Source organism: Cervus elaphus, chromosome 5 (assembly GCF_910594005.1).
Source record: "Cervus elaphus chromosome 5, mCerEla1.1, whole genome shotgun sequence".
NCBI lineage: Eukaryota > Metazoa > Chordata > Mammalia > Artiodactyla > Cervidae > Cervus > Cervus elaphus.
The window spans coordinates 82,163,587-82,186,955 of record NC_057819.1 but is presented as its reverse complement, the minus strand read 5'-3'; the positions used below and the strand labels follow the sequence as shown (position 1 = coordinate 82,186,955).

The following is a 23,369-nucleotide window of genomic DNA, read 5'->3' as shown; positions in this document are numbered from 1 at the left end:
AGAAACAGACTCAAACACAGAAAAAAAGGTATGGTCACCAAAGGGGAAGTGGGTGGTGGTGGTTTAGTCACTCAGTCTTGTCTGACTCTTGCGACCCCATGGACTTTAGCCTCATAGGCTAAAGAATCCATGGGATTCTCCAGGCAAGAATGCTAGAGTGGGTTGCCATTTCCTTCTTCAGGGGATCTTCCCGACGCAGGGATCGAACCTGGGTCTCCTGCATTGCAGGCAGATTCTTTACGAACTGAGAGACGAGGGAAGCCCAAGGGGAGGCATAAAGTAGGAGTTTGGGATTAACATATACACACTATTACATATGAAATAGATAACCAATAATGACCTACTGTATAGCAAAGGAAACTACACCCAATATTCTGTAATAACCTATAAGGGAAGAGAATCTGAAAAAGTATATATAACTGAATCACTTTGCTGTCTGCAAGAAACTGACACAGCATTGTAAATCTACTGTATTTCAAAAATTAATTAGTTAAAAATTGAGAGACTCAGTCTAATTAATTTATTTTTATTTTTTAATATATATATTCTTTTTCAAGTTCTTTTCCATAATGGCTTATTAGAAGATGTTGAATACAGTTCCCTGTACTATACAGTAAGAGCTTGTTGTTTATCTATTTTATATATAGTAGCTTGCATTTAGTAATCCCAAACTCCTAATTTTTCCCTCCTCAGATTCTCCCCTCTGGTAACCATGAGTTTGTTTTCTACGTCTGTGAGTCTGTTTCTGTTTTGCAAATAAATTCATTTGTATCATATTTTACATTCCACATGCAAGTGATATTATATTCTTGTCTGTCTCTGTCTGACTTACTTCAAGCTTTGCATAATAATCTCTTGGTCTACCCAGGTTGCTGCAAGTGACATTAATTCATTCCTTTTTCATGGATGAGTAATATTCCATTCTGTATACATATCATATCTTTATCCATTCACTTGTCTATGGACATTTAAGTTGTTTTTTGTCTTGACTACTGTAAAAAGTGCTGCTATAAACATTGGGGTGCACATATCTTTTTTAAATTTTATTTGTTCCAATTTTTTATTATTCTACTTTTCTTTTTTTTTTTTTTATTATTTATTTAATTTTGGTTGTGCTGGATCTTTGTTGCTGCACATGGGCTTTCTCTAGTTGTGGCGAGCAAGGAGTTACTCTTCATTTTAGTGCACAGGCTTCTCATTGCCGTGGCATGTCCTGTTGTGGAGCACAGGCTCTAGAGATTGTGGGCTTCAGTGCATGGACTTAGTTGATCTATACCTGTGGAATCTTCCTGGGCCAGGGGTTGAACCCCACTGGCAGGCAGATTCTTAACCCCTGGACCACCAGGGAAGTCCTGCATGTATCTTTTTGAATCATAGTTTTCTCTGGATGTATGCCTAGGTATTACTAGATCATATGGCAACTCTATTTTTAGGTTTCTTTTGGCCAGGCCATGCAGCTTGCTGGACTCCGTCCCCCCACCAGGGACTGAACCAGGCCAGACAGTGAAAACACCAAGTCCTAACTGCTGGATGGCCAGGGAATTTCCTATTTATTTTAGTTTCTTAAGGAACCTCTATACTGTTTTCTATCGTGGTGGCACCAATTTACATTCACCCTCACCTCCACTCCCCAGTAGTGTGTAGGACAGTTCTCTTTTCTCACATCTGCAGAGAAGTTTTACTTTTAAACGATCACTAACGGATGTTGGATTTTGTCAGGCGCTCTTTTGGCATCTAATGAGAGATTGCACCATTTTTTTTAGTTGTGGCAAATCTCACTGATTGATTTTGAAGTGCTAAACCAACTTTACTTTTCCTGGGATAAATTCTACATGGTCATGAGCTGGGAGGAGGGTGAAAGCCTACTCTCTAGGCTGAGCCCCTTATGCTGAATTGAGGAATGTGTACTGGGTAAAGAGAAGTGGCAATGGTGGGAGACTCACGCCCAAGAGAGATTCTGGTGTTAACATCTGGGCTCATCCATTCTCTGTTTCCTACCTGCCCTCAGCCATGGGTCCTCACCCATTAGGGAGTCTCCGTTTCTCCATTAAGGTAAGAACCTCCCCTTGGGTCATAGAACTCTGATCCTCAGGGCAGAGGAAAGGACCTCTTGTTTCTGAATGTAACCAGGATCCATCACCACTGTGTAACGCCCTCTCTCACACACTTCTGTTGGCCACGAGGGGCTTTTTCTTGCCTGCAGAGAGGAGGACATAACTAGAAAGTTCTCCTTAGTCCCACCCCCTGCTGGACACGCCTGGTCCTGGCCTCATTTGCTCTCTGCCTTCCCCACCAGGTTCCAGGATCCTTCTGTCTCCCTGGGAGTTTCCCACAGCTCTTGTTATTTTCTTGCTCTACAACAGCTTCACTTCCATGACATCTCCACGGTCAAGTTTGGCTGATGGATCCTGTAACCCACGTTAATTCTGCTTTGCTTGAAATCAAGGTTAGCAGAATTTCAGGAGCTGGAAGTCTACTTGTGACAGAGAACTTAACTGCAATATTAGATGCATAAAGATAAAAGAGCAATATCTTCCAAGTATTGGTGTGCTGCAGTCCATGGGATGGCAAAGAGTCAGGCACAGCATAGTGACTGAGCAACAACAAATCTTCCAAATATTGAAGAGAAAGAAATTTGGACTTGAATTCTTTAGACAAATTATCAGTCACGCTACTGAAGTCTCCCACATGGGAAGCCTTTAATCCTAAATGCCATGTGTGCCAAGGCTATCATTTCAATCTTTGATAACATTTGACTTCATTTTAAGAAATCAAAGTGAAAGTAATCCAAAACTACAGATTATGTACAACAAATCAAAGTTTGCTACTTTGGGGGGAGGTTGAGGAGGAAGGAAAGATTATTAATCATTTGTGGTAAAATTATTATATTTTTCCTGATAAAACTCTCAGAGGGGTATTGACTTTAAAGTAAAGCTCCCAATGCCCAGCCTTTTCAGTTCCATTCCCCAAAGGTAACCATAGCTAATAGACTTCTGTGTCTGCTTCTAGAATGTTCTATACATATTTAAAATATGTGTGTGCATAAAAATGGCACGTGAGTGTGTGCACTTTGTATGAATTGCATTATGCTATATATAACATTTTATAGGGCTTCCTTTGTAGCTCAGTTGGTAAAGAACCTGCCTACAATGCAGGAGACCCAGGTTTGATTCCTGGGTTGGGAAGAACCCCTGGAGGAGGAAATGGCAACCCACTCTAGTACTCTTGCCTGGAGAATCCCATGGACAGAGGAGCCTGGTGGGCTCCAGTCCAAGGGGTTGCAAGAGTCGGACACGACTTAGCAAGTAAACCAATGTTTTATAACTAGTTCTTTCCTTTCAGCAGCATATCTTTCTTTTTTAAACGATCTTTTTCTTTTTAAAAATTATTTATTTACTTTTCTGTGTTGGGTCTTAGGAGCAGCAAGCTGGATCTTTCGTTGCAATGCACAGAGTCTCTAGTTGTGCTGCGGGCTCCAGTAGTCACAGCAGGTGGGCTGAGTTGCTGTGAGGCAAGTGGGACCTTAGTTTCTGGACCAGGGATTGAACCCTCATCCTCTGAACTGAAAGGTGGATTCTCAACCACTGGACCACCAGGAAGTCCCAACGTAGCTTTATTGCTACATATAGACCTCCCTCATTAGTTTTAAAGGCTGCATTTATGTAGATGTACCACAATATGGCAAAAATATGTTGAGGATATTTGGCTTTGTCTTCTTGATTGTTGCAAATGAGGCTGAAATGAACACTTTTGTGCAGGTATCTTTCTGTTTTCCTAAGAATGCATCTGAAAAATAAATTCCTTTCTGGAAGTAGGAATGTTGAGTCAGAGCAAGTGTTTGGATTGTGACTGATTGTGTCAAACTGCCTTCCCATGGCACAGAGCCAATTTACACTTATTTTTTCACATGTTATCTGGCACTGGCTTTATCCATCCTTTTAAATTTTAACTAGTCTATCTGACTGATAAAGACGCTGTTGAATTATTTTACTTTGAGTTTTGTGCTTCTTATTTTTAGTGTCACTTTTTAGAACTTTGTCTCATGGAAGCTTACCACCCATCCCTGCCCTCTGCCCTCCCCCCCCACCAAAACCCACAGGTATAAAAGGAATTAACTGAATAACCATTAAATATTTACGTAGTCATGTAGGTTAACCTGTCTTTACTTTTACTACACTATCCTAAACAAATTTGAAAGTCATTATTTGAAACTAACAAAAGTCTGAATGCTCACTCTTTAAAAATTTTTACTGTTGTTCATTAAGTAGGAAGTGCAACCTTTCTAGAATAGAGGGTTAAAAATGTCCAATGCTTTTCAGCTCTATGAATCTACGTTCTAAAGAAAACCAAAAGAAGTATGCTAAATTCTTTTCTTTAAAAATACTTACACCAAAAGCTTTTAAGGGAAAGAGAATATTTATTATTATAGATTTTATAGGTTTTGTGCAGAAACTCAAAGACCAAATTTATATACATTTTTCAAAAAGAAAGCATTTTAAGAATAAACCTAACAAGAGGGTAAAACACTTCAATGAAGACTATAAAAGTAGACAAATAAAATGGTGTACTGTATTTCTCAAGAATGTAAACTCCACAAGAGCAAGTAATTTGTTAATTACTCCCCAGTGCCAAGAACAGGGCTGGCATAGGCATGCTAAGTAAATACATGTTAAATGGATGAATATGCATGGATGGAAAGATTTAATATCATAAGATGCCAATAGTCACCAAATTTATGCATAAATTGAATACAATATTAATAAAATTCTATTGGATTTATCATGAAACTAGGCACTCAAAAATTCACAAGAGGGAGTAAATATGTTAGAATGTTGAGGATTCTTTTGAAAAAGAAGAATGAGGAAAGAGAATTTATCTTATAAGAAATCAAAACATATTAGAAAGTTATGGCAACTGCAATGATTGGATATTAACATCAGTTCAGTTCAGTTCAGTCGCTCAGTCGTGTCCGACTCTTTGTGACCCCATGAATCGCAGCACGCCAGGCCTCCCTGTCCATCACCAACTCCCGGAGTTTACTCAAACTCATGTTCATCGAGTCGGTGACGCCATCCAGCCATCTCAGCCTCTGTCATCCCCTTCTCCTCCTGCACCTAATCCCTCCCAGCATCAGGGTCTTTTCCAATGAGTCAACTCTTCGCATGAGGTGGCCAAAGTATTGGAGTCTCAGCTTCAGCATCAGTCCTTCCAATAAACACCCAGGACTGATCTCCTTTAGGATGGACTGGTTGGATCTCCTTGCAGTCCAAGGGATTCTCAAGAGTCTTCTCCAACACCACAGTTCAAAAGCATCGATTTTTTGGTGCTCAGCTTTCTTCACAGTCTAACTCTCACATCCATACATGACCACCGGAAATACCATAGCCTTAACTAGACGGACCTTTGTTGGCAAAGTAATGTCTCTGCTTTTAATATGCTGTCTAGGTTGGTCATAGCTTTCCTTCCAAGGAGCAAGCGTCTTTTAATTTCATGGCTGCAATCACCATCTGCAGTGATTTTAGAGCCCCCCCCAAAATAAAGTCTGACACTGTTTCCACTGTTTCCCCATCTATTTCCCATGAAGTGATGGGACCAGATGGCATGATCTTAGTTTTCTGAATGTTGAGCTTTAAGCCAACTTTTTCACTCTCCTCTTTCACTTTCATCAAGAGGCTTTTTAGTTCCTCTTCACTTTCTGCCATAAGGGTGGTGTCATCTGCATAGAAATGGATAAATAGACTAGTGGATCAATAGAACAGAATAATCTAGAAACACACACATTTATGGTAAATGATAAAAGTAGCATCTCAGTTCAGTGGAGAAATAACAGATTATTCAATTAAAGGCATTGGGACAACTGGTTTTCCATTTGGAAAGAAATGAAGGTAGCTCTCTCCCTTAAACTATTCACACACAAAAATTCCAGATGATTTAGCAATCTAAGCTCCAAAACTTTTGTCACCTGATGTGAAGAACTGACTCATTGGAAAAGACTGATGCTGGGAAAGACTGAGGGCAGGAGGAGAAGGGGACGACAGAGGATGAGATGGTTGGATGGCATTACCGACTTACTGAACGTGAGTTTGAGCAAACTCCCGGAGATAGTGAAGGACAGGGAAGCCTGACATGCTGCAGTCCACGGGGTCATGAAGAGTCGGACACAACCTAAGAGACTGAACAACAACAACAAAGCTTTTAGAAAAATATACAGGAGGATATATATGTTTATGATTTTTGAAAAAGGGTAGATCCTCTTAAGTCTGAAAAGAAAATCCATAGAGGAAACAACTGATAAATCAGACCGCCTCAAAATTGAGACCCTACAAAAATTTAATGAAAAGTGACAAGACTGGAAAAAAAATATTAGCAACACACAAGACAGGTGACAGATTACTGTTTATCCAGAGTATATAATAACTTTGCACTTCAATAAAAAGAGTGATAATCAATAGGAAAATGGACAAAACCAAACACAGGAAATTTACAGAACTAAATACAACTAAAATGATGCACAAACTATTAATCAAAGAAGTAAAAACTGAACCAGTAATGTGATTCTAATCTTTGCCTACAAGAATTTTACTTTTTTGGAAATATCTATTAAACATTTAAAAGGCATATGACCTACTTCTCAATCTGGAGAACACGTGTGCGCACAAAGAGGCTCTTGCTGCGTTGTTTTTAATAGTGAAAAATGGAAAAGTATCAGCTTCCAACAAAGATGAAGAGTTGCATAGTAGTGGTATATCATCTAAAGAATACTGTGTGTGCATGCTCAATTGCTCAGGAATGTCTGACTCTGCAACCCCCTGGACTGTAGCCTGGCAGGCTCCTCTGTCCATGGGATTTTCTAGGCAAGAATATTGGGGCAGGTTGACATTTCCTACTCCAGGCGATCTTCCCAATTCAGGGATCAAACCTGTGTCTCTTGGGTCTAAAGTGAGACAGTTTTGTAAGTAACACATGATTACAGATCTGCAAGAGGTATTGTTGAGTGAGAAGAAGCATGGTGCTGAACAGTATGTATAATGTGATATCATTTATGGAAAAATAAACAAACAAGAATATTTCCCACAGATCTACCCGCATAAATGAATGTAAGGTAAAAAGATTTGGAAGGACAAACACAGAAATGACAATAGTATTTATGTCTCAAGAGTGGGGGGAAAGGACTATAATAGAAAATGATATAATAACCTAATCCAGAAATTGACCTGTAATATTTTAATTTTATTCCAAATATACCCAGGTATAAATTACTTGCATACGTCTATATTAATTTTTTTTAAAACTTGAAGGAGAGAGAAAGCAAAGACTTTGGACTGGGTGCAATTCGGGTATTTGAGGGGTCACTGTCCTTACCCCTCCCCAGCTTCCATAACCTCCTTCACTCCAGCCACACATGCACACAGGAAATCTGACTGTAATCCCAACTGAACTGTTTCCTAAATAGCATTAAGAAAGAATAAACTGTTTCGCAAGCAGTAGCAGAAAGAGCCCGTTACCCCAGAGACAGATAAACTTTTTTGCAAGCAGTAGCAGAGAGAGCCCGTTACCCCACAGACAGCTGGACTTCACCCTAGGAGTGGGGATGTTTGGGAAGGTAAAGTGGGGAGAAGGAGGGCAGTATGTGTGGGTGGATGGGGTCTCCAGCAAAGGACTATAGTCTTAAAATGTAGCAGTCTCAACAGCGCCCTTCAGAGGCTACCCCAGGATGGGACACTAGGAGTAATCTGGGCCATGAGGTTTGTCAGAAACATCTCTTCTGGCAGACACATTCTCCTGGTTACTCTGCACGCGGAGAAGCCCTCTGAGCCTCAGTCACACCTGGGCTTTCCAGGTGGCGCCAGTGGTAAAGAAACCGCCTGCCAATGCAGGAGATGTAAGAGATGAGGGTTCGACCCCTGGCTCGGGAAGAACCCCTGGAGGAGGGCACGGCAACCCACTCCAGTATTCTTGCCTGGAGAATCCCATGGATAGAGGAACCTGGAGGGTTACAGTCCATAGGGCCGCAAAGGGTTGGACATGACTGAAGCAGCCTAGCCTGCATGCATTCAGACAAACAGGGCTGAGATGAGGAATCAACAATGATACAGACTGGTCAGCCTTGCAATGATGTCACTTGGTCCATTATTAATTAGTTGCAAACATCATAAAGAGCATCTCACATCATTGCAGAGCATCTCAAACCTCTGCACAAAAATGCAGGCCCACAGCCCCCACTGTGGGCCAAAGGCAGGTGGTTTGGGATGGTCCATCTTGAGAATCCTCCCCCATCCACACACAGAGAATTTAGGGCATTTTAGTATCATTCTTTGAAATGCTTCAGTTTTTCAGAATTCACTGCTTCATGCCACGTGTGTGTGAGAAATCAGGGCAGGTCTCTTGATGCCTATGAATCACTGTGATGCCTCATGCCTGGCCCTGGGCCTCTGGGACAGTCCCTGAAGTGCCCACGTGAACTTTCTAAAATGAACTCTGACCATGCACTTCAGGGCCTCCACGGCTCCTTGGAGCCTTCAGAACAAGGACTTCTCAGGAGGTCAGCAAGAGTGTTGTGTCCTAGACCTCAGGCCTGCCACAACCTCTCCCCCATGTTGGAATCGTCTGGATGAAGCCCCCCAGTGTCAAAGCTTTGCTGTGTCATTCTTAGGGGCCAGAGCGCTCTTCCTTCCTGGGTCCAACTTCTAAACACTCTTCAAGACAATCTCGAATACTAATTCCTCAAAAAAGCCTCCTTTGATGCTCCTGAAGAAGTCTGCCCAAGGTTGTTGGGGTGCTGTTGGTCCGCACCCTCCTGTGCCCGTTGAGGTCAGGATCTTTGCTCACTAGAGGACACGGCCCCTGGCATGTGCAGCGACTTGGCAATTACTCGTTGAACAATTCTGGGTGAAAGGTCAGGAACAAACTTTCAGAGGCCATTGGGTAAAGAGCACTTGTTTGTAAGTCAAGAGATCTGACCAGTAGATTATTTTGAGCTGTGTCACACTGCTGCTATTGGCAAAGTCATTTCCTTCCCAGACCTCCATCTTTCTCTTCTGTGCTAAGAGGAGCTTGTATTAAATGTCTCGTCCCTCTTGGGCTCTGACCATTCCCTTAAAAGAGTCAAAGGCCACTAACTGTCAGAGCTAATGAGGGTGATGGGGTGTTTCCACGCACGGCTGGGAGGGTGAATGCTTTAAAAATGTGTATACCCAGATATGCAGCAATTTTACTTTCATGACTTTTCACCTAAGGAAATAATCGAAGAGGTGACTGGAGATTTACATGGACAACGATCCTAGTACTGCTTCTAACAGTGAAAATAGGAAATGACCCAAGTATCTGAACAAGAGAGGATTAGTGAATAAAACATAGCATCTCATACAAAATATTATGCAGACATAAGACTGAAATAAACCTGTTTATTGACACAGATGTCCAGGCTAAATTAAGTATTAAAAGTCAGATTATAAAATAATATTTAAGGTATGGTTTTTTTTTTGATCATACCTTGCATCTTGCAGAATCTTAGTTCCCTGACCAGGGGTTGAACCCACAGCACGGCAGTGAAAAATGCCAAATGCTAACCACTGGACCATCAGGGATAAGTATGTTCTTGTCACTGTTTGAAATACACATTGGACTTCCCTGTGGTCCAGTGATTAAGAATCCACCTGCCAATGCAGGAGACACGGGCTCCACCCCTGGTTTGGGAAGATTTCACATGCCAAGGGGCAACAAAGCCCAAAAGCCACAATTACTAAGCCTGAGCTCTAGAGCCTGTGTTCCACAACTAGTAAGCCCGCATGCTGCAACTACTGAAGCCTGCATGCCTAGAACCCATGCTTTGCAAGAGAAGCCACTGCAATTAGAAGCCTGTGCGACGCAACTGGAGAGTAGCCCCTGTTTGTCGCAGGCAGAGAAAGCCCACAATCAGCAGCAAAGACCCAGGGCAGCCAACATGAAATAATAAATAAATAAAATACATATTATATCTACATCTACATATCAAATTATGAGATGGGATGATTAGTCAGTGCTAGGAATATGGGAAATTATTTTCCTTCCTGTTTCTTATTTATGTGAAAGATGAAAAAGCTGGAAAGAAGAAAAATTACCCATAATCTCACCTGTTTGTAAATAATTTATTTATTCTATAACATTTCATGAATGGAAATACAGGATTAAAAAAAAAAGTATTTTTCAAAAGCCTATAAAATTCTAGAACCTGATTCACAGAGAGCCACTTGTCCAAATTCACACATAGCAAGCCCTGGAAGAACAAGGCTGGAAGAATGGCCCCCTTTCTCATGGGGCTTCCTGGCAGGTGGGAAGGTACACCAGGAAGATGTCGCGGTCCCTTGTTCCTGGGCCAAGAGGTGGTCTGGGGATAGATGGCAAGAGTGAGTGCAGGAGGATGTCTGGAGGTAGGAGGTGTGGGTAGACCGAACAGGACACGGGGGCCACGGTGGGCATGTGCCCAGCCTGATGAGGGCACAGGAAGGCGTATGAACAGCGTCATGAGTCGTAGGGCACCTTTCCTGCTGGCACTCCCTTTGCCAGCCTTCCTGTGGGTCTGGGCTGCGTCACCCAGCTGACCACTAACCACAGCCAGCTCTGTTCTCTGCTGGTTCCTGAAATCTGGGAGCAGAGGGTGGGGGTGATGGAGACAGTCCCCTACCAAGAGCCAAGAGGAAAGGCGATGAGGAGAGGGACAGAGGAAGTTCCCTTGGTCCTCAGCCCGTAGCCCCCACACTCCTCTTTCTTGTGAAGCTCAACGGTCTCCAGTCAGATATCCTGTCCCCTTAGCCTGCTCCAAGAATGGGGGGCTGCCCACCACGGTTGGCCACAGGGGCCTGGTTACTGTTGAGCATGGGGGAACAGTGTCCAGAGGCATATCTGGCCATCATCACCCCAATTTCTGTTTCCCATTATTCCCTGGGCTGTCAGTTCCTAACTTTCATCCCTTGCAAAGGAACCCTAGATACTCAGGTGAACCAGAATTTTGGAGAGGGGGATACAATTTTGCACCCCCAGGGGACAGCACATGGGGAGCTGAGATTCTCCTGAGGTGTGCTAAGCTCAAAGGTTGGAGACGGTTTTCGTCCCTCCTCCACTGCCTGTTTCTCCCTTATGAGGGGGCTGTTTCTGTGCTCCCTGGCCCCAGTGGGGGAGGAGAGAGACTTTCGTCTCCAGGGGCGGGACCCACCTGCCCTGTCCCTCCTCCAGCCTGGAGGACATAAAAGCCCAGATTCAGCTAAGAGGTGATGCCAAAGCCAGGTGGAGCCCTGGAACTTCAGAGGTGGGATCCTAGACTCTGTCTGTAGGCAGAACCCACTGTGGGGGGACTGGGTGAGAAGGAGGGGGCGAGGGGCCTGGGAGGAAGCGGCTGTGGGGCGCTCATCTCCCCAGTGCACTGTGGGCTTTGCACACTTTGTGGGCACGGGGTCTTGTTGCAGGGATGAAGCTGCTCCTGGGCCCGGTGGGACTCCTGGCGGTTCTGATCATGCTCCAGCCCTCGGAGGGTGCCCCTCCAGGTAACGCTTCAGAGAGAAGGGAAAAGGTGGCATGTTGAAGATAGTTCTGAGTCCCTGGGAATCCTTGCCTCCTTGTAAGCCACCCAGGCTCTGGGGCCCGAAGGGGGCTTTGGGTCCATTCCTGACCTCCTGACCTCTGGTCTGGGCAGCTGGCCCGGGGGAAGTGGAGACCTCGGTGGTGCTGACCTGCATGGAGGAGGCCAAGCGGATAGTGGACAAAGCCTATAAGGAGCGGCGGGAAAGGTGGGGCTTCTGGGTGAGGCTGTCCCCTGCCTTTCAGAGAAGGAACAGGCAGCAGGGAACGCGTGGCTGGAGGTGGGGCCTTCTGCCAGTCGGTCTTTCTATCTTTGGGTGTGAAAACGTCTTCAAGACCATGCCTCCCATGGCCTTGTCTTTGGACTCCCAGCTCCAAACTGTGTTTACAAAGTCAAACCTGCTTCCCGGCTCTGGGTCCTTCGAGCCCACAGCTCTGGGCTGGGGCCCTGCAGAACGTCTCCCGCTCTGTTCTCTGGGCTCACCCTTCCCTCCCCCAAGCAGCATCAAGCAGCGGCTTCACAGCGGCTCGGCCAGCCCCATGGAACTCCTGTCCTACTTCAAGCAGCCGGTGGCAGCCACCAGGACTGCTGTGAGGACGGCTGACTACCTGCACGTGGCCCTCGGCCTGCTGGAGAGGAAGCTGAGGGCCCTGTGGCCAGGCCGCTTCAACGTCACAGGTACAGTTCCCGCTACTACGCCAGTGCCTCACTCGATCCCTGTGGTTCTCCCAACCCCTCCTTCCGGGGGGTATTCTAGCATCCCCACACTATTTCCTCAGACCACATCCCCCAAGCAAGGCTCCCCAGCTGTGGGTAGAAAACTGGGGCTCAGCACCCACTTGCCTCCTACGTTGCCCGGTCCACAGACGTGCTGACCCCGGCCCAGCTGAACCTGCTGTCCAAGACTAGCGGCTGCGCCCACCAGGACCTGGGGGTGACCTGCCCGGAGAAGGACAAGTACCGAACCATCACCGGGCAATGCAACAACAGGTGTGGCCGCTGGGGGCTAGTCCTCGATGGGCGGTGGCTGGAGGCTGGGGACCCTACCAACTGGAGTCAGCACCCTGTATTTCCGCCCCTGCAGGCGCAGCCCCACGCTGGGAGCTTCCAACCGGGCCCTTCTACGCTGGCTGCCAGCAGAGTACGAGGACGGCTTCTCGCTGCCCTTCGGCTGGACGCCCGGGGTCAAGCGCAACGGCTTCCCAGTGCCCCTGGTGAGCCCCGGCTGGGCGGAGAGGGTGCAGCCCGGCCGAGACTGTGGTTCCTGATGTCCCATGTCCCACAGGCTCGCGCCGTGTCCAACGAGATCGTGCGCTTCCCCACGGAGAAGCTGACTCCGGACCAGGAGCGCTCGCTCATGTTCACACAGTGGGGCCAGCTGCTCGACCATGACCTTGACTTCGTCCCTGAACCGCCCGCCCGCGCCTCCTTCCTCACCGGCATCAACTGCGAGATCAGCTGCCTGCAGCAGCCGCCGTGCTTCCCGCTCAAGGTGCTTCCTCCGGACCCACCCTGCAGCCCGCCGGGTCGGGGAGGGGGGCATCATTCCCTAAGGGCGCCCCCCCTCCCTTCCTGCCCAGCTTTCCTTCCCCGGGTCCCAGCAAGCTTGGCCCTGACCACCACCCCCAGCATCTCCCACCCTCCCTGGGCTGATGACCTTCCCACTGTCCCTCAAACTTCTGTGTGCAAGCCTTGGGGGGGCTCAGCCGTCTTCACTCCCCACTCGGGGGGCCCCCACCCCCAGCCCACATCACACAGAGCCTGGTAGTGGGATTGGAGCGGGCCTGAGAGTGGACACGTGCAGAGAAGGTAGCAGGGGAGAGGAGGAAGGAAGGAGGGTCCCAGAGAGAGGCGGACAGAGGCAGACAGGGACTGGAGTGAGAGAGAGACAAAAGGGGGAAGGAAAAGAAGAGGCCACAGGAGACAGCAGACAGAGCGCCAGAGACCCGAGGAGAGAGGAACAGAGTCAGAGGAGAGGAGACAAAGGAGGCTGAGGGGGAGGGTCGGAGGACTGGTCAGCGAGCCTCCAGGGGGTCCAGGTCCCCCATGCATGCCCTCCAGTCACCGCCCCTCCAGCTCAGAGGCGCTCTGCCGGTGGGACCTTAGGCTCATCCCTGGGGGCCTTGAGAGGCCTTCCTGCCAGCTGAGGGGGCCCGAGGGGCGCTGTTTACTGTCCGGGTGACCCGCTCTGGTCCTGGGTTCCAGACTGCTTCCCCGGCGGGAATTCAGGGCCTAAAAAGGTGGGTGGACCAGAGAGAGTGGACCACTCCTGACCTCTGTTCCTGGCCGCGGCGAGCCCGCGGGGCCTCTCTCTGCACCTCAGATCCCACCCAATGACCCCCGCATCAAGAACCAGCGGGACTGCATCCCTTTCTTCCGCTCCAGCCCGGCCTGCACCCAGAGCAACATCACCATCCGCAACCAGATCAACGCGCTCACGTCCTTCGTGGACGCCAGCATGGTCTACGGCAGCGAGGACCCCTTGGCCAGGAGGCTGCGCAACCTGACCAACCAGCTGGGGTTGCTGGCCGTCAACACTCGCTTCCAGGACAACGGCCGGGCCCTGCTGCCCTTCGACAACCGGCGCCATGACCCCTGCCTCCTTACCAACCGCTCGGCGAACATCCCCTGCTTCCTGGCAGGTCAGTCCCGGGCAGGGACCTGGACTGATGCAGGGCGCCCCCTACTGGAGCCATGGCGAGCCTATTGCAGAGCCCCTTGTGGGATTGCCATTCAGAGAGGCTCCCCTCACCAACTCACAAGATGTGAATCCAGTTGCCTTGGTAACAAGTTGGAAGGAGTCTGAAAGGCAAAACAAAAACAAACCCCCAAAACGACAAGAACAAAAAACCTCAAACCTAAGAAGGAGACTCAGGGATGGCCAAGGCGCCTGGCTCCATCTATCTAGCCCTTTTTCTGTTGCTCCCTTTCCATCTGGGCTCTGCAAGGGGGGAAAGCTGAATCCTCAAGGGACAGGAAACCAAAGGGACAGAGAGCAGGATGGCGCCCTCACCCTCTAGAACAACAGTACCCAATATGGCAGACACTGGGCACACGTGGCTATTTTCATTTATATGTGATTTAGCTTAAATTAAACACAAGCTTGCTCCACTGTGCTAGCTACCTTTCAAGTGCTCATTTCGAGTGTTCAGTAGCCCCACAGGCTAGTGGCTTCTATAGAGGACAGCTCAAAGGTAGAATGTTTTCATCAGTGCAGAATTTCTGTGGGACAAAGCTGCTCCAGAACATCACCACCTACCCACCTCGATTCCCTGTAATAAAAGAGGGTGGGATTTTCGATTTAGACAACTGGCAGTCCTGAGGATAAGGTTGGGGCAGTGATGGTGGCTGTGCCCAGAAATTTTACTTGATACAGTGTTTTTAACTATGAACCCAGCAGCGGGTCTGAGGCCCTTCTCTCTGGCCTCTCAGCCTCTCCTCATGATGGCTGCTGCTGGCTGGGCCCTGGAGAGGAGAATCAAGGTCAGCCCCACTGTGGACTTTTCTGGGCTAGAGGGGAAGGAGCAGTAGTCTTCCGCCTCCACATGGTGTTGAGTCACCTGTCCCTGGCCCGGATGGTGTTGACCTCTTGTCAAGTAATGAGAAGGAAAAGCTACTCTCAGGGAATTTCCTTGCCACTGACTTTTAGAGCTGGGGAGGACTGAACCCAGTGTCTTGCAGAAATGGGCCTGGTCCTGATCGTCCAGAGCAGGGTTAGGGGAGGACTAGAGGGATCAGAGGGTCACTCTTGGTTCTTTTGAACAGTCTCAGGTGTGGCCTTCAAACATCCTGTGCCCTGACGCCCTCTGCCAAGCAGGCTGCAGAGTTAGCATGTAGAAAGGTGGGAATGGCCACTCTGAGCAGGTGGTAGTGGCTTTCTAGAGTCCTGTGTTAAGAAGGATTCTGAGGTTGCATCAAATTTCTTTTTTTATATTAATTTTTATTTTTGGCTGTGCTGGGTCCTCAGTGCTTCATTGCTGTGCACAGGCTTTCTCTAGTTGTGAGTGGGAACTGCTCCCTAGTCACAGTGTGGGCGTCTCCCTGTGGCGGCTTCTTTTGTTGTGAAGTTCAGGCTCTAGGGCACGCAGACTTCAGCAGTTGTGGCACACTGGCTTTGTTGCTCCATGGCATGTGGGATCTTCCCAGGCCAGAGATCACACCCATGTCTCCTGCATTGGCAGGCAGACTCTTAACCACTGGACCACCAGGGAAGTCTGCGTCTAATTTTATCACAAGTAAAGGCTGTGATCATGTGCTGTGTCTGACATGGGGGAAAACGGAGAGCCAACATGCATGCTACTTTTTTGGCCTTCCCTGAATCAAGAAGATGTCAATGAAGCAGTGCTCATGGATCTCCTATTTTGTCCCAAGCAGTGTGTTAAAGCCCATGTGTTTGTGTGCACGTTGGGTGGGAGGGTCAGATGCAGAAAGGCACAAGCCATGGTCCTTGTCTTCTAGGTGCTAGCAGTCTCAGGTATGGGGAGGTGGCAAGTCTTGTGTCAGATCTGATGCTTAGTAAATGAGCACCTCCGGCCAGCACTGAAGAGCTGTTATGGTAGACCAGGCAATCAAGGGAGGCCTCCTGGATGGGGTGCAGACTGAAATGGCGTGGCATGAAAAGTTGAGTGGCGATAAGCAGCGTTTGAGGCCTTAGCCCCGGAGGGAGTTTCAGCGGAGCAAGTCCTTTCTGGGAAGGAGGTCTTAGGAATGACAGTAGCTTTTGCTTCCCCAAGGGGACTCCCGTGCGAGTGAGATGCCTGAGCTCGCCGCCATGCACACGCTCTTTGTGCGGGAGCACAACCGGCTGGCCACAAAGCTCAGGCGCCTGAACCCCCACTGGAACGGAGAGAGGCTCTATCAGGAAGCCCGAAAGATCGTGGGAGCCATGGTCCAGGTAGGCAGTCCTGGGCATCTGTGATAATACAGGTAGGCAGACTTGGGATGCCAAAGTGCCTCTACTGCATCTTAGCTGTGCAAATTAACCCTCACGAGCTATATGAAAACACCTGGCAGATACTAAGTGCCTGATAAGGGTCACTCGCCTTCATCCCCTCTTTCCCAGGCTTGCTCTCCTTTCTACTGTCTCTCTTACTCTCCTTTCTCCTGTCTACCAGGAATGATACTGACAGGTTTAAACAGGTGGGTCTAAAATGCTTGGCGCAGTGAAAGTGGAAGTTGCTCAGTCGTGTCCGACTCTTTGCGACCCCATGAACTACACAGTCCATGGAATTCTCCAGGCCAGAATACTGGAGTGGGTAGCCTTTCGATTCTCCAGGGGATCTTCCCAACCCAGGGATCGAACCCAGGTTTCCCGTACTGCAGGCGGATTCTTTAGCAGCTGACCCACCAGGCATACAGTAGGTATTCAGTAAATTCTTCTCCTTTCCTTCATCACATTGTCACTCTTGGCTCCTTTACACACTCCCTCTTCTTTACGGCTCTATCACAGCTCACCCACTCTCCTTATCCTCGCTTATCCCTGAGGGGTGTTCTCCCAATTTAGGGGGAAATATTTAAATGCTTTATTTATTTATTGGCTGCGCTACTTAGCTTTTGGGATCTTAGTCCCCCAACCAGGGATTGAACCTGTACCCCCTGCAGTGGAAACACAGAGTCCAAACCACTGGACTGCCAGGGGATTTCCTTTCTCCCAAGTTTTGATGCTCCAGCATCCTCATCCTCTCCCAGGTCATGAACATGCACTCGAGTGCACCCTCCACACACACACACACACACTGCTTGTTAATACTTCTTAACTTTGGAGTGGAGAGAGTTGCCGGTGCTAGGGTGGCCAGTTTTCCATTGGCACTAAGAACTTAAATGAGATTTGTTTAACTCTGAGAGGAGATTCCAGAGTCTAGAATGTAGAGTGTGTCTGTTCCCTCTCCTCTCTTTTCACTGTGAGAAATCACCTGGGGCGGCCCTTTTCCGTTTTGCCTCCCCTCCGTCTACAGACAGCAGATTGAACCCTCCTGTGAGCCAGGCACTTTGTTGCCTACTGAGTAATTTCAAGAGAAATGAGATCCAACCCTTGCCCTCAAGGAGCTGGTATGCTAGTTAAGAGAAATGCTGCTGCTGCTGCTAAGTCACTTCAGTCATGTCCGACACCCAGCGACCCCATGGACTGTAGCCCACAAGGCTCCTCTGTCCATGGTATTCTCCAGGCAAGAGTACTGGAGTGGGTTGCCATTGCCTTCTCCATATAAGAGAAATGAGGCAGGTATATAACTCAAGGGTAAGGGAGCTGTGAAAGGACTCACAAAGCCTTTTATTTAATTCTCTAAGGCAGAGTGCAGCATAATTACCCATAATTTACATTTGAGGATCTGGGGCTCAGAGAGGTTAATAACCGGCCTAAGGTCACACAGCAGGCAAGCACTCGAGCCCGGTTTATGCCACTTGGTCCCACTCTGTGGGACCCAGGTCCAGTACTGTGGGAGGCAAATCCTTGGCCGTAGACGAGGGAGGATCCCCCTGAGTTAGGAGCAGGTGAGATCCGCAGGGAGGGTGAGCGGAGAGGCCACTCTGAGTGACTTTCCTTTAGATCATCACTTACAGGGATTACCTGCCCCTGGTGCTGGGGCGGGAGGCCATGCGGAAGTACCTGCCCCCGTACCGTTGCTACAACGACTCGGTGGACCCGCGCATTTCCAACGTCTTCACCATCGCTTTCCGCTACGGCCACACCCTCATCCAACCCTTCATGTTCCGCCTGAACAGCCGATACCAACCCATGCAGCCCAACCCCCGCGTACCGCTCAGCAGGGTCTTTTTTGCCAGCTGGAGGGTTGTGTTCGAAGGTGAGCAAGACCTCGGCCGGGAGTGAGGGAGTGAACTGGCAGCCGAGGGTGGGGCGGGTGTGGACTTGGTCCCAGGGAGCTAGGGTGGAATAAATCTTCTTTCCTTCCGTCCTCGGGGCATCTGATTTCCGGCCTGCTTGCACATGGAACAACAGAGAGTGGGGCGAGGTGGCTTACAGGGAGCTGGCTCCTTCCTGTGCGTTGTGATCCTCAGGGACCCAGGAGGCCAGGGGTTGGGAGCATCTGAGCCTGACGAGTTTGAATGGCTTTATCCCCGAGACCGCAGAGCCTCAGTGAGGATCTGCCCACCGGGGGACCTTGGTGCCAGGGGCCACGTGTGCTCAGCGCTCTGCGCCACTGCCCCCCGGGTCCGGCTCGCCGCAGTCTGAGCTCCGATACCGAGCCGGACCCTTCCCCCGGCGTGCTCCTCTTGCTCCAGGTGGCATCGACCCCATCCTGCGCGGCCTCATGGCCACCCCTGCGAAGCTGAACCGCCAGAACCAAATCGCGGTGGATGAGATCCGGGAGCGGCTGTTTGAGCAGGTCATGAGGATTGGACTGGACCTGCCCGCGCTCAACATGCAGCGCAGCCGCGACCACGGCCTCCCTGGTGAGGGGGCTGCCCGGGCCCCCCAGGTCCCACCCACTTCCCAGTGCATCGCCTGTCCTCTCCAGTGACCCCAGCTACCGGGGCACCGCTCCCCCCCCCGCCCCCCAACCCTCAGAACCTCGCTCTTAGGATGCGGCCTGAGGTCAGGCCCCTACCTCTCCCTGGGCCCCTCTGCCCCATTTCCAGCACCTTCCATCTCCGTTGTGTTGCTGGAACCCCCCAACTTAGGGCATCACCATAATAACAACAAGCCCCTACTGCCCTGAAAACCTGTCTCCATTCTATTCCATTTTGCTTCATTTTATGTGGATTCTGAGGGGAAGAGATTATTATCATTTCCATTATACTGGTGTGGAGAAGGAAATGGCAACCCACTCCAGTATTCTCACCTGGAGAATCCCATGGACAGGGGAGCCTGGTGGGCTACAGTCCATGGGGTTGCAAGAGTCGGATGCGACTTAGTGACTAAACCACCACCATTTTACTGGTGAGGAAACAGAGGCTTGGAGAAATTCTGAACCTGCCCAGCAGGTTCTCCAGTGGAGTCAGGGACAGAGCTGGAATGGGAGCCCAGATCAGCCTACCATCCTGCTGATGCCTGTGCTGTGGGACAGCTGGTATGGGGCTGATCCTTCCAGACACACCGCACCCATCGCGGGTCTGAGATCTCCACAGGGGCAAGGAGATGCTCCTGTTCCTGGACTCAGCAGGAGTGATGATCATTTAGGATTTACCTTAGAGTGGGAAGGGTAGGGGAAGACAGAGAGGCTCCTGGAGAGACCCAACTGCGCCCAGGCTCCCGGGGAGGCCAGAGGATTCCCTGGGGGTTTATAGATGGGTAGCAGCCCCTTTGTGTTCCCCTTTACTGCATGGACCTCTGTATGTAGCCTCACTGTGTTGGGAGGGTGAGCTTTCTGGGACCCACCCACAATTACCCTCCGCACCTCCCATACAGGGTACAATGCCTGGAGGCGCTTCTGTGGGCTCCCAGTGCCCAACACGGTGGGTGAGCTGGGCACAGTCCTGAGGAACCTGAACCTGGCGAGGAGGCTGATGGCCTTGTACCACACGCCCAACAACATTGATATCTGGATAGGCAGTGTGGTTGAACCCTTCAACAAAAATGCTCGTGTGGGCCCGCTGCTCGCCTGCCTCATTGGGACCCAGTTCAGGCAGCTCCGCGACGGTGACCGGTGAGGACGGAGGCCCCGCAGCTCTGGGCCTGCCCCTGACCCTCAGGGGGACCCCCAGCTTCCTCCTGCTGGAAAGAGTCCGTGATTTTCCAGTGTGTTCTGGGGAGCCTTAAGGTCATCACTGATGTACCCTGAAGCAGTTGAGGGTACAAAAAGGAGTTATCTGGACCTGTGGTTGTCAAGGAGCGGGGAGAGAAAATGCCACCCTTAGTCACTGCTTCTCCGGGTCCCGGGTGCAGTCACGGGGCCACCAGTCTCCACTGGAAGGTCCCATCTTTGCTTCACCCGGCCACTGCTCCTGTTTTCATTCCACCGTGGGCCTGTCCTCTGTCACACCCAGTTCTCACCTGGCCTGAACTGTGCCTTGGGGAAACTTTTTAACAAGGTGTCCCTCTCTGGGTGGACAAAGGAGACACCACTCCCTAGATCCCGTCTGCCCGCCTGGCTGTAGCCCTGTCCAGGGCGCAGGGTCTCATGGGGGAGTGGGCCCGTCTGTCATTAGAGATGCCTGGAGGCTGCTGGGATGGGAGTGGGTTTGGGGGGGCACCCGGGCAGCTGTGAGTGGGGCTCTATTTGTTTGAATCCCCCCCTCCCTGCCCCAGGCTGCCTGAGGGCCTGGAGCTCTCCTGTGCCATGGTCGCTGTCCGCCGTGGTCCTGTGTCACCCAGGAACAGCTCCAGCCAGTGGGTGTCTTCCCAGCCCAGGAGGGCCTCAGGCACAGTGGCCGTGGGTGTTCCCGTGCAGGTTCTGGTGGCAGAACAACGGCGTGTTCAGCAAGCGGCAGCAGCAGGCCCTGTCCAGGATCTCCTTGCCCCGCATCATCTGTGACAACACAGGCATCACCGTCGTGTCCAAGAACAACATCTTCATGTCCAACAGATTCCCTCGGGACTTTGTCCGCTGCAGTAGGCTCCCGGCATTGGACTTGGCTCCCTGGAGGGAAAAGAACTAGAGGCAGGGTAAGGGGGCAGCGGGGAAGTGAAGGCTGGGCACCTCTGGGCTGGCCGGTTGGGCCCACAGAGCTCTTCCTTCTCTAGGTGAGTCCTCCCTGTTCTGGGTGCCAGCCAAAGACACCACTAACAACTAGACATTCACGTGTGTGTATGTGCACAGTGAATCGAAATTGCATTTTGTGTGTGTTGCATGTGAACATGGGTAGTTTTGTGTGCTGTGTGTACATGAGTGTGTATTTGCTGATACTAGGTGTGTGGAAGGCAGCAGAGTGGATTGGTGAGACGCACAGGCTAAGGAGCTAGACTGCTTGGGTTCAGATCCCGCAGCCTACCAGCTGTGTGACCTTGAACAAGTTCCTCAACCTTGCTAAGCCTGATTTTCCTTTGTAAATAACTGCTGTCGTGGCTCCTTAGAGGGTCCGCTTGCATCCTCTAGTATTGGGTTTATTGAGCACTTATTACCTGCCAGGCACTATGGCAGGCATGGGAAACACACAGAAAGAGTCAGACACCATTTCTGCCCTCGTGGAGCTTACACCTTGACTGTGTCCTGTTAACAGAGGTGAAGCAGCGACCCTGGAGGAGTGACGACCCCGGAGGAGTGGCTATTAGCAGTTGGGCTGTCCATAGGCTGAGTTATGGGCCCAGGCTCGCCAGGTTCATTCACGGCTCCCCTTTTTCTTCCTTACCCTGTTCTCTTGCTTATTCACAGGAGCTGCCTGGAGAGCAGCTTTATACCACTTGTTTATACCTGATGACTATGATAATAAAGCACCGCAGATGAGGATCTTTGTTCTGTGTCTGCAGTGGGGCTGGACCCTCAGCAAGAGGCTTGCTCTGGGCTCTGAACTTGAACCAGAGTGGTCTGGGCCCTTTCTAAACTGGGGGTGAGGACGGCCAGGCGTTCTCCTTGGGCTGATTCATACAGGGAAGGCTGTCAGTCCGTGGACGCCTGGGAGACAGGCCAAACTGAGCAGACCCTCTTCCCTCACCTTCCCCAGAGAACGGGAACCGTGGGCACCAAGCCCTTCTGTTGGTGCGCTGCCCCGGGAAGTATCACGCTTGCTACATGCTCGCTACATGCTCGCTCTGCATCGGGCCTGTGCCAAGTGCTGGGAAACAGGGGGCACTCAGGAGAGGCAAGAGCAGGAGGTTGATGGGAAGGTGGTTCCCTCTCCAGGTGGCAAGACACTTGGGGACCCCGTCAGCTGGCCGGGGGGGTCAGAGGCTCCAGGACGGTAGACGCCTTCTCAGTCTTGCTTTCGCGTGGCCGGGTGCCCAGACCAGGACAGCAGGCAGGGCTGAGGGAGGGGAAGGAGCAGACTCCCCTGATGAGTGTGCCTGGAACTCAATCCCTCTGCCTGCCTGGTGGATTCCCCGCTGCCCCTCCCGCCCCATCCCATTCTCTGCCTTCTTCCCACATTTGGGGAGGGGGGCACCCACAGCTGGGGCCTGAAAGGACGTGAAGCTGGCGTGCCCATGGGCGACCCGGACATTAGCACCTCCCCCAAGCGGGAGAAACCCTGCTCAGCCCCCTCTCACTGAGGACAGGAAGGGACCCCATGGGGTTAAGGGACTCATGAGACCTCCAAGAAGTGGGTCCCAGAGCCAGGGCCGCCCAGGTCTTCCAGCTCCCCGGCTCTCCTGTAGGATGGCTGCAGGCCTCCCACCCCCGCCCTGCCAGTCGGGGAGCCTGGGGATCCCCAGTGGGCTGACCTTACCCAGGAGGGTCTTTGAGAAAGAACTCATGAGTGTGTATTGGGTGGCAAACTAGGAATATTCTGGAGCTGCCAGTCAGAGGCCTCATAGGCTCCCAGGACTCACCTAGAAGAAGAGGGTATTTCCCTGAAGGACCCCTGGAAAAGAAATTAACTTTTTTTTTTTAAACTGCACATCATGGTAGGTGGGAATCTTAGTTCCCTGACCAGGGATTGAAACTGTGTCCCCTGCAGTGGAAGTGTGGAGTCCTAAATCACTGGATTGCCAGGGAATTTCCCCAAACTAGCTCTGGGGGAAATCCAGCCTTGGATTTCTCTGCCCCTGTGGCGATGCCCTGAAAGCTCTCCTGCCACCCCATGGCCACGCCTTCTTTTCGCAGGAGCCCCTTCCTTCCTCCTTTTCTTTGAGAGCGTTTTGAAGCTGAGGGGACCAAACCGGGCCCTCTCACTCCCTAGACTCATGCATGTGACCTCTGTGGTGAGACATGTCCGAACTGTAAACACCGTTACTCATTTGGCAGTGATTCCAAGGCCTGCCTTC

The 23,369-nt window shown here is 50.3% G+C and overlaps 1 protein-coding gene across 3 annotated transcripts; it reads left to right on the top strand.

Moving 5' to 3' along the window:
* The first annotated feature begins 1,855 nt into the window (after positions 1-1,855).
* Positions 1,856-21,889, top strand: LOC122694268 (myeloperoxidase-like). Of its 3 annotated transcripts, XM_043902777.1 has the most exons (15): positions 1,856-1,911; positions 2,009-2,052; positions 11,442-11,519; positions 11,669-11,762; positions 12,057-12,232; positions 12,421-12,544; positions 12,639-12,768; positions 12,840-13,046; positions 13,878-14,196; positions 16,288-16,448; positions 18,099-18,354; positions 18,794-18,964; positions 19,920-20,157; positions 20,902-21,116; positions 21,671-21,889. In XM_043902777.1, exons 3-14 carry the CDS (start codon positions 11,444-11,446, stop codon positions 21,107-21,109), a joined length of 2,160 nt encoding a protein of 719 aa, XP_043758712.1. In that variant the 5' UTR covers positions 1,856-1,911; positions 2,009-2,052; positions 11,442-11,443; the 3' UTR covers positions 21,110-21,116; positions 21,671-21,889. The 3 variants fall into 3 exon arrangements, with proteins under 3 accessions (XP_043758712.1, XP_043758711.1, XP_043758713.1); XM_043902776.1 differs by having other exon boundaries at positions 1,864-2,052; XM_043902778.1 differs by lacking the exon at positions 11,669-11,762 and having other exon boundaries at positions 1,864-2,052.
* Positions 21,890-23,369: the final 1,480 nt, after the last annotated feature.